This window comes from Camelina sativa, chromosome 16 (genome assembly GCF_030686135.1).
Source record: "Camelina sativa cultivar CO46 ecotype springtype chromosome 16, ASM3068613v1".
Lineage (NCBI taxonomy): Eukaryota > Viridiplantae > Streptophyta > Magnoliopsida > Brassicales > Brassicaceae > Camelina > Camelina sativa.
The window spans coordinates 25335175-25346402 of record NC_141895.1 but is presented as its reverse complement, the minus strand read 5'-3'; the positions used below and the strand labels follow the sequence as shown (position 1 = coordinate 25346402).

At 30.2% G+C, this 11228-nt stretch overlaps 1 protein-coding gene across 3 annotated transcripts; it reads left to right on the top strand.

The window, feature by feature from the left end:
* Window positions 1-4352: 4352 nt before the first annotated feature.
* LOC104751900 (uncharacterized) lies at window positions 4353-10400 on the top strand. Of its 3 annotated transcripts, none has more exons than XM_010473950.2 (16): window positions 4353-4774; window positions 4961-5078; window positions 6484-6565; window positions 6650-6765; window positions 6928-6978; window positions 7102-7221; window positions 7304-7423; window positions 7534-7669; window positions 7791-7961; window positions 8188-8343; window positions 8432-8538; window positions 8655-8745; window positions 8867-9008; window positions 9268-9427; window positions 9673-9789; window positions 9889-10400. In XM_010473950.2, exons 2-16 carry the CDS (start codon window positions 4978-4980, stop codon window positions 10250-10252), a joined length of 2034 nt encoding a protein of 677 aa, XP_010472252.2. In that variant the 5' UTR covers window positions 4353-4774; window positions 4961-4977; the 3' UTR covers window positions 10253-10400. The 3 variants fall into 3 exon arrangements, with proteins under 3 accessions (XP_010472252.2, XP_010472253.2, XP_087348176.1); XM_010473951.2 differs by having other exon boundaries at window positions 4494-4774; window positions 4956-5078; XM_087492050.1 differs by lacking the exon at window positions 9889-10400 and having other exon boundaries at window positions 4549-4774; window positions 9673-9793.
* Window positions 10401-11228: the final 828 nt, after the last annotated feature.

Genomic DNA, 11228 nt, shown 5'->3' with positions numbered 1-11228 from the left:
AAACCGCGCCTGACGCTTAACAACAACAACTTTTTCACAACGAATGAATTCAATTGTTTAGTGGATACCAAAATATATACCGAACAAAGAGAAATATATAGAAACATAAGATTCAAAGGCCTTTTTCATCACACAAAAAGTAAAGGAAGTTATAATTAATTTGCTATCCGTTTGATTTTTTTTGCTCTTCTTTTTTTATAATCCGAAAATTTCACATCGAATTCGAACCCCATAAAACATCTATAATTAATAAGTAATTAACCATAATTGAAATTACATTAAATAAATACCTCAAACCATATGGTTTTTTCCAACTTTTCTAAAGCTTTCAACAATTTAGTTATTTCCCCTCTCTGTACAACTTTCTTGACTTGAATCTATATTGTGCTAGTTTTGCAATTCACTCCGATTATTACAGCCTTATTATATTGAAAATACTCATATTCTTTTTCTTAGTAAATGACAATTTGGTATATGCATAGTGTGATTTTCTTGACTGCACTATTACAGATTAATTATATATATTGGAATATTTGTAGAGGTATACAATAATAATTAATAACATGTTAATTGATACATTTAAATTGATAATTTGGAGCTTTATGAGATATATTGTTAGCTTATATGGCCGAAAATAGAAGTTTATGTAGTAAAATAGATGCTCAGCTAGATTGCATAAGTAGTATTATTAACATCACATGGATATAAAGAACATCAAATGTGTTTTATGTTACACATGCTATTATATTTTTCGTATAGTTTTTACTATCTATAATGCAAACACTCATAATTATATTGGGTTTTTGGATTTTGATTCTTTGAAAATCTATTTTTTAACCATTCAAGATTTAAAAAAAATAGATTCCTTTAATTAAATTTAGAGAAACTAGTTTTTGAGTGGTTTCTTGCAAATTCAAAGAGAAACTAAAAACCATAAAATTATGGTTTTTGTGGAAAAAAAAATCTTTCAACGTGAATATGTTTTATTTTTGACTTTTATAGTTTTTATTTATTAATTTTAAAATGAATAGAAAAATCTAAAAACAAAAAAAAATCAGAAACCAAAATCCAAAATCTAAAATCTAAAAACCAAAAACCATCTAAAAACTAATAAACCATTCATAACCTAAATAGGTTTTACTCAGAAATATTCAATCGTTCAAAGAGCCACGAATATCAAAATCTTAGTTCAACAATATCAAACCAACTCTATGTTAATATTAATATAACTAATCAGAATGAATGAAAAAAAATACTACATATAATACACGTCCATAGCTAAACATATGCGTTTCAACAACTTTAACCCTACGATGCGTTGAAAAGATAAACTTACGGCCTACGGGGAAGAAGAAGAACTCAACCATATTTGACTTTGTGAAATTAGAGAAATAAATGTGAATTTGTTCTTTTTCAAAAGAGGAAAATGGAAAATTAAATAGACTCTCCACCATTCTAACTAACCTACTTTGAAGTTTTTTTTGTCTTGCACAACCGAAACCACCGAGAGAGCTGTAACCCATTTTCGCCGTCATTATTATGATAATACCCCATTATGTATTCATCTCTTCTTCTTCTTTTTTTTTTTTTTTTTTATGTTTATCTTCATTTTAAAAGTATATATGATCGTGTGTAATGTATACTAATAGTCTATGAATGTTTACAGCCATGTAAAGTATAAATGTTTCTTTATTTGTCACATTTTTAAAAAAAATTATGTTGTGTAGTTGTGTCTATATAGTGGGTCGGCTTGATGCGCCATCATCAATGGTGGACGATGTCTTTAATCGATTATATAAGTACTTTTTCCCAAATGGTTCGAGATATAATATCTGGATCCGTGTGTAGAAGTATCTTACAGAATCGACAATAGTATTTGCGTAAGAAAAGTTATTCGTAATTAAAAAAACTTTGAAACATTCAACTTTTGAACTCACGTCTAATCTCTCTTAATCACTTAAAGTTATGGAAAAGTAATTCAAAAGTAGTAGCGTTAGATCATCTCATTATCACCTAATTTACCATATTACATTTTTCCTATCTTAACAAATTATGCGATTTCGGTATATATCTTATAATCTATGCTTTGAAAAATATATTAATTCTTGACAAACTTTTGGGGTAGGGACTAGGGAGATAGTCTTAATGTGGGGGGTCAAATTAAGACCGTTATTTCGGTATTATGTCATCATCTTCTATTTTGTTTGGCCAACTTGATGACGTACGAACTAACCCATTCTATAAAAATAATATATAATATATTTGTCAACCTTGTTATAAATAAACTTCTTGTACTCCTACTAATCTATAGATTTGTTAAAAAAACTACAATTTCTGACTAAAAAAAACAGTTTAACTATTTATGATACCATATGAATACTAAGATAATAATTACTTATCGCTCTAAAGCTATAAAAAACAGGGTGGTGATGATGATAAGTGGTGCAGTTGGTTCCATTACCTAGAGAAAGGTGTAAATCCATCCGACTTTAGTGCGTTTGTTTTAAAATTTTTACTGCAAATTTAATCTGCCATGCTTGAGCTAGTAATCTTATGAATTTTGGTAAAAATGATTATCCGGATATGCGAATAATTCTTTACCTTATATACATACTCTTGGGATTAATCAAAAACAAAGACCATATTACTCAAAATAATAATGAAAAGAAAAAAAGAAATAAAAACTTAAAAATACATAAAATCACATTCCATAAGAATCCTTGGTAAGATCCTAATCCATAAAAGCAAAGCGAAATGGAAGCAAATTACACAACTATGTAATTACTAAAGCAGTGAAGAGCAAGAAACTAAAGTGAAGAGGACATAGAATTGAGCATACCCTACATAGTACATATCCTCCAGCTTCATGAAAAACTTGTGACACCAAACCCATGAGACCAATGATTCCTCTTCGTACACAAGATTCAATCTCCTCGTCAGTCGTCACCTATTTCACTAAACAGAGGAAAGATCAGTCGGCATCAATGTCGCTGTTGGTGATTAAATGGATGTTATTCATCAACTAAATAACTTTATATAATTAGGAGAGAGTGTCGATGTAAAGTTAATAAAAGAAAAATTTCCAGTGATTTTTTTAGCGTGGAGAATAATTTAAAATCTTGTAGTGAAATCTTCTTGTAGCTTCGAGAGCAATCTAAGTAATTTTTACTTTTTTGATTAGTTTTCTTATTAAGGTTGTGTGCAATATTAACTTTTCAAATAAGATATATTCGATTTAATGTATTTATATTTGTTTGTTAGGTTGAAGATAAAATCGATTTTACGTATTTATTTTTTGTGCAATTTTTAAAGGTTAATTTGTAAATAATTTTTTTAATAGGTATAATTTAAAAGGTAGAATACCAAATGTATTTAAAAATAAGTATAAATATTAACTGAAATTATTAAAGAAGTAGAAGAAAGAACAAATATATTACGTTCCATTTTCCGACAAGTTCGGCAATAAACGACTCGAGATTATTCTTTCTTTATACAGTAGCAGTATATTATATGAATATTTGTTGAGTTTTGACCCTTTGTTTTTTTTAATGGGTGTTACTGTTTTCAGCACATAAGTCGTCATTTTGGTTAAACTGACTTGAATATTTTAACAATGGTAATATTGATGAGTCCCTCTAAAAGTCGTCGTCAGAGAAATTCTATGTACCCATTAATTCAGTAATTATTATTTTTGATTTATAATTTTCCAAAATTTGGTATTTCGCCTAAGATACGGAAAGTTGACCGTACTCTGACCGATTGACGAATTTGTTTGATATGACAGATTGACGAATTTTCTTATAGAAGAAAACATATATTTCTGATTGTTTGAAGAAAAAATAACAAAACATATATTTTTGACATAGTTTTTGGCAGCAATTTCTTGGATATTTGTTGCATTAGATGTCAATAAAAACAGCTTATATTTTGGCAGCCTTATAGTAATATATGTAAATAAACTAATTTTCAGTTTTTGGGGGTAAAATATATTTCAACTTTCAAGTTCATAAAGTTTTCCATATTACAAACCGTTTTAAAAAAAAAAATTTTAGACGTTAAAGTAATTGTGAGTAAATGAAATCCCAAAACATTTATGTGAAACTTGACAAAAAACTATAGGCAGAGGTTCAACAAGTTTCATAACCATCATTAAACGACAACTTATTATGCAGAAACTTTTTGCGCATGGGGACAATGAGGTAAGGTTAAATTTGACAAATTTCGATATGAAATGTATAAAAAAAAAAAAATGGTAAATGTTCTTTAGGATGGACAAAAGTTCTGTACTGTCACGATTTCTCATCTACACAATTCTTATTAGTAGTATTATTTATGTGATGAATGTATTAGTTAGCGTACATAATGGAGTAATAACAATACTACTCCATATGATATTCCTCTTTTTTTTTTAATACTAATATCAATTTTTAATCTTTATTTTTTCAGAAAGAAAAAAAAAGATGAAAAGGTTAGGCAACAAAAAAGTCACACCTGCAACATTAAGATGGTGTAGATCAATTACGTACGCGCACACATTTCCATATACATGTACATACACACATGTACATTTCTACGGATATATAAAGCTTGTTAAGATTCTAATCCTATGATTATTGTGAGAACTAAAAAAAAAGAATAATTAGTGATTTTTAGAGAGAAGAGAGAGAGAGACATTACATTCTTCATAGGTAAAGAAAAGCTTTTCTTTCTTCTTCTGCATTCCTCAAAAATTTTATCTTCCCAAGAAACCCAAACGCACAAGAAAATCTTAAAGGTACACTTAAACTTACTTTTCATTGTTCTTTGTTAATTTTTTTAACCCATTTTTAGTTAAACCTTAAATAAGGTTTTCTTAATACTTGTCTATATATATATATATATGTACACAAACACGTATTTGTGTGTTTTGTATACGTATAAATCCATGCATTAACGGTTGGTTTCTATGGCGGAAGTTTAGTGAATTGTGTGGCGGAGATGAAGGTCGGAGCTCCGGCGAATAAGCCGGGTCGGATCATTGTCCAAGTTCTTCTTCTTGTTGTTGTTCTTCTTCAAAGTGTTCATTCTCAGAACTCACGGTATGTATTCTCTCTTTAACCCATCTCTGTTTTGTGTTGGGTCGGGTTTTTTTCTTTTTTTTACCTTTGTTTTGTTTTTTTTATGCAAAACATTGAGTTCAGAAGCTTTAAATTCACAAGTTCACATGTCAAACTTACTGAAAGGAACAAGCAGAGAGAGAGGTTCTTAACTTTATTCATCATAATCTGGTGTACTATTTTGTATTCATTCACCTGTCTACTGGTTTTTTTTTTTTTTAAGGTTCATGAATTATAAAATTGGAAGCCTTAAGACTTAAATATGTGAAATAAATGTTTAGCGTTGCCCAAAAACAAAAAAATGTTTAGCGTAAATTTTGGCCAGTACTTAATAAACTTTCCTTGATTTCATTTCCATATTAGCTTTATTTATTTTATTTTATTTTTGAACAAAGAACATATTAGCTTTATAAGGTAATCATATATATTTATTCTCTAAATTTCTTTCGTTTTGGTTTCCTTGACTATATTAGTCTATATATAACAAATGCTTTACCAAAACATAATTGAAGTTTTTTTGGAATGACAACCCTTGACTACTTTCTTTAATTTGAGTTTGTAAACAACACACACATAATTATATAGAAATTGCCAGAAAAAAAAACCATATACTTCCATAAAAACATCACATTCAAATTTTTATAACGTGAAAAATCAAAGGAGAATCTCGAAACCGAGATGGTCACGAGACGTGTGTCAAAAAGTTACTAACGTTAAACGACAAGGAAAAGAAACAAGGAATATTTGTTTAAAAGGAAATTGGTCTTAATAATCTTTAACCTTCGTCTCTTTTTTTGTTTTTTAATTACAAAACCTTAGAAAATAAAAAACAATATTGGATTGCTTTTACCTTTCGGCTTAGAACACCTACATGTCTTTTTTTTTTTTAACTACTTGTCTTCTTCTCAGTTCTCACACATAATACCAATGTTAATTTTTGGTATGTGTATTTTGTTAAACAAATTATTATATCCTTTATACCAATATTTATGGTACTTATTGTTTTTAATACATCCTGTGTAGTACTTTTATGTTCTTTATGCCTTTTCATACCATGATGGATATTTGTGTTCCCTCTATTGGAATTATTCTTTTCGTCTTCAACACTCCTCAACTAATTTGACCATTCATATTCAAGTGGAGTTCGTACCATAAATTTAATTGTTTTCATATCATCTACCCTAATTAGTTAGCTACCATAGAACTATTGGACCGATAAATTTCTAACAATTATGTTTTAAACTCTTTATTTTTGCTATTCAGTAAGGTAATTTATCTTGATCAATAAAATAATGAATATTATGAATTTCTAATCCAAAAATGCTTACTATCTCTAGGATTTGGACTCAACGATTTCTGTATTTGCTACAATATTTTTTTATAACAGAAACAAACTTAACATCACAAAGCCTGGACAAAACATACCTGCAGCCTTAACAGTTCAGCTAAGAAGAGTTAGCCATGACAAGGTAAGAATTATTCAATTCCTCTTATCTGTATATATATACATATATTTTTACGATATAATAAGATTTTTTTTTGTTGGTTTTAAGGTGGTAATTGATAATGGTATTATTCAAGTTACTTTCTCGAGCCCACAAGGCTTAATAACTGGGATAAAATACCATGGTATCGATAATGTGCTGGACGACGAGATTGAGGATCGGGGGTAAGATTTTTTTTTATTCGTTAACATAGGAGAGTTTGTAACACAATCCGTTTGGAACATGTTACTTTGAGAAAAAAAAAATTACATACGAATGAATTTTACATTTTCATAATGTCCAATTGTATTTTTTTTGTGTGTGTGGATATTTTGTTACGGAAATAGGTATTGGGACGTTACCTGGTATGAACCGAGAAAGAAATTGGAAATTGACAAGTGAGTTTTTTCAGACTCTAATGATATTTCTTGAGTGTAAAATTCTTAGACAATAGATGATAGTTTTGTTAACATAATAATTCGACTAATCAGTAGTTATACTTTTGTATGTGTGTTTCGTAGATTAGAAGGAACTAAATTTGAAATCATAACTCAGAATGAAGAACAAGTGGAAATATCATTTACAAGAACGTGGACTATCTCCAAACGTGGCTCCTTGGTTCCCCTAAACGTAGATAAAAGGTACGTAGATCATCGTTAATTAATAGAGAGATATTTCTGTATATAACCTCCAAAGTAATCGAATCTTTTTTTTTTTTTAAAGATATATCATTCGAAGTGGTGTCTCCGGAATATACATGTACGGTATCTTGGAGAGGTTAGAAGGTTGGCCCGACGTGGACATGGACCAAATCAGGATCGTCTTCAAGCTCAACTCAAAAAAGTAGCCATCCTTATATTCACTAATTTATATCTATAGTTAAAATGCCAATTAATTTCAGCTAGTTCATTTATTAGTGAAGTTTCTGATGACTTTTGGGATGCAAATTTCAGATTTGATTTCATGGCGATATCAGATGATCGACAAAGAAGCATGCCATCAATGGCGGATCGAGACAATGCTAAGCAATTAGCTAACAAAGAAGCTGTTCTTTTTACAAATCCAAGGAACCCTATGTTCAAAGGAGAGGTATATATATATAAATATACTACTACATCTAGACATTTTATAATATGTTGCATTAGATTGTAACTTCTGAAACAATATTTGTAGAACATGAGGGATGAGTGATGTATATGGTGTGACGCAGGTAGATGATAAGTATATGTACTCAATGGAAGACAAAGACAACAATGTGAATGGTTGGATCTCATCGGAACCACCGGTTGGGTTTTGGATGATAACTCCGAGCGATGAGTTCCGTCTTGGTGGTCCCATGAAGCAAGACCTCACCTCTCATGTCGGACCCATCACCCTCTCCGTGAGTCCATTTATCATACATTTTTATAAATACTTAAATTCCAAATCATGATAAATAATTATGTGTTGATCGCTAATTCTCAATTAATGTTCAAAACTTTCGTTAAGGGTTAATCATCAGATTTTATAGCATAATTAAATTATTTGTTTGATGTAGTTACGATTTATTTTTTATTTTGTTTTGAAATGTTAATAATAGTTTTTCTTAAAAAATAATGTTTTTGTAGATGTTTACAAGCACCCATTACGCGGGGAAAGAGATGAGAATGGATTATAGAAATGGAGAGCCATGGAAGAAAGTGTTTGGTCCTGTCTTCGCTTATCTCAACTCTGTTTCTCCCAAAGATTCCACTCTTCGTCTATGGAGAGATGCTAAACGACAGGTTCTTTTTTTTGGTCGTGTCACTCTATTTGTATTGGGTAAAACATACGAATTTTTCTTATCGGAAACTTATATTTACATAATCGCAGATGGCTGCAGAGGTCAAAAGCTGGCCTTATGATTTTGTTACTTCAGTAGATTATCCTCTGCGTCATCAAAGAGGTACTATCGAAGGACAATTTCTTATCAAAGATAGGTAAATAAATACGTTTATATTTTCCCTCTTTGATAAAAAACATTATTTTGTTTTTCTCATATTTACTTTGACCATTGTTTTAATCTTATTTTGCTTTGGATTACATAATGTTGTAGTTACGTGTCAAGATTAAGGATATATGGGAGATTTGCTTTTGTTGGTCTGGCACCAATTGGTGAAGCCGGTTCATGGCAAACCGAATCCAAGGTATAACATAATACAAATATACTCATATGTACTTTATACAAAAGTTTATGTGCTATGACACCTCTTTTATGTTAATTGTTATAATCTATAATAATTTATTTTATTTTTTTTTGACAAAAAGGGGTATCAATTTTGGACGAAAGCTGACAGAAAAGGGAGATTTATAATAGAGAATGTGAGGGCAGGCAATTATAGTCTCTACGCATGGGGTTTTGGTTTTATTGGAGACTATAAATTTGAGCAAAACATTACCATTACGGCAGGTATACTACATATCTTTATTCATTTTGATCACAGCTAGAGAAGCATGCTTGATCTCACAGTTCACTTAAATCTTGCGATTTGTTTTGAACAGAGAGATATATTCAATCAATTTATTAAATGATTTGACTTATTATGTATATAAACAAAAACGTTTTGTTTAGACCCACATTGACCATGATTAGAGAATCATTCTATGTAGTTCTAATAATGCTGACCGTTTGTTTGTGCTTACGTTTATATTTATTTTGAGGTGTATAGGTAGCGAGATGAATGTAGGTCCTATAGTGTATGAACCGCCAAGAAACGGTCCGACGTTGTGGGAAATCGGTGTACCTGACCGAACCGCCAGAGAATTCTATATACCGGATCCATACCCTACACTGATGAATAAGCTTTATGTCAACCCACTCCAAGACAGGTTAGTACTTTCATCTTCTCTTGTTCAACTATTTTTTATAGGTTTACATATATTTTTTTTTGGGAGAATAAATAGGTTTACATATATTCAATTCTTTTTTTTTGTTCCTGTACGTATTAATTCTTGGCTGACTCCATGCTAGTTTTGTTCTGTTACTCTTTTTTACTTATTTAACCCATTTTGACAATCCTATCTATAATTAGCACACGCATTAATTCAGTAGTGGTTTTTTTTAACTTCTGCAGATTTAGGCAATATGGATTATGGGATCGTTACGCAGATTTATACCCTCAAAACGATCTTGTGTACACAGTGGGTGTGAGTGATTATAGAAGAGATTGGTTCTTTGCACATGTTACCAGGTAAATACATAACATAACTCTCTCTATATATTTTTCTATATCAATGCTTATACTAAAAGTTATATTTCTAATCATCTTTTCATTTAACTATATATATAGAAACGTTGGAAACAAGACATACCAACCAACGACATGGCAAATCATATTTAACCTTAGAAACGTGAACCGAGTCGGACTCTACACGCTCAGAATAGCTCTAGCCTCAGCCGCAAATTCCGAACTACAAATCCGGATCAACGATCCCAAATCCGATCATATTTTCACGACGGGTTATATCGGAAAAGACAATGCAATCGCGAGACATGGAATTCATGGTTTATATAGATTGTATAGTATAGACGTCGCCGGAAGTTTACTAAATGTTGGTGATAATACGATATATTTAACACAATCGAGAAGTTTAGGACTATTTGATGGTATTATGTATGATTATATTCGTCTTGAAAGTCCTTTTAGAACTTGAGAAAATAAATGGATCGATAGAAAATAATAGTAATGTCGTGTAGAGAGGGAGGTTTAAATTTGTTCTTTTTAAATAGAGTTAGTTTTATTTTATTTATTTGAATGTAATATGAAGATGAATACAATAAGACCAAAATTATTTACCGTTATATGATTTGTACATTTAGTTTAGTATGCTTGTGTATATATGGAACATGAAATCGATAGTTATATACTTATATGCATGTGTAAGGAGTGATTTTTCACATGACCCGCGCAAGAAACTAGTATATTATACATAATAATATATCAAAATATATCAAATATTGAATTTGAACATTAGCGCCTGTAATTATTTACCCGGTCACATGTCTCTTTCCTTCACCTACTAATCTACTCTCTACTGACTCTATCAGGATATATACTCTATATATGGCCCATGCTCTTCGCTAGGAAACTCCGTTACAGTCTATAGTAAATTTATTTCATTTTTGTGACAAAAGGGGGTATCGATTTTGGACGAAAGCTGACAAAAAAGGGAGATTCATAATAGAGAATGTGAGGGGCCTGAGGGCAGGCAAAACGTTACCATCACGCATACACACATATCACGTATCATTATTCATTTTGATCATAGCTAGAGAATCATGTTTGATTTTACAGTTCTTTAAAATACGCTTTCTTTTTAACAAATAGATATATGAGTGATATCGAATCAATTTATTACGTTTGGTTTCAGTTTTGACTTCTGTATATAACTTAGGATTTTAGCGAAATATTTCTATAAGTATTGGTCAGTTTATTTTAAAGACTTTGAAGTTGTAGATTTTCTAGACCTTGAATGGTTGTAGATTTTGAAGTTGTTCTTAGATTTAGATTTTCCAAAAAATCTACTTTATAGCCAATAAAGACTATGAGAAAAAAATGATTTTCTTTAAAAGAAATAGGGAATATCTAGATTTTGATGGTTTTAAACTTTTTATCAATTTTGAAACAAA

Coding starts and splice junctions, on each gene's coding strand:
- LOC104751900 (XM_010473950.2), top strand. CDS start 4,978: ATGAAGGTCGGAGCTCCGGCGAATAAGCCGGGTCGGATCATTGTCCAA. Junction 6,766..6,927: donor GACGAGATTGAGGATCGGGG/GTAAGATTTTTT, acceptor TTACGGAAATAG/GTATTGGGACGTTACCTGGT. Junction 9,790..9,888: donor TTCTTTGCACATGTTACCAG/GTAAATACATAA, acceptor CTATATATATAG/AAACGTTGGAAACAAGACAT.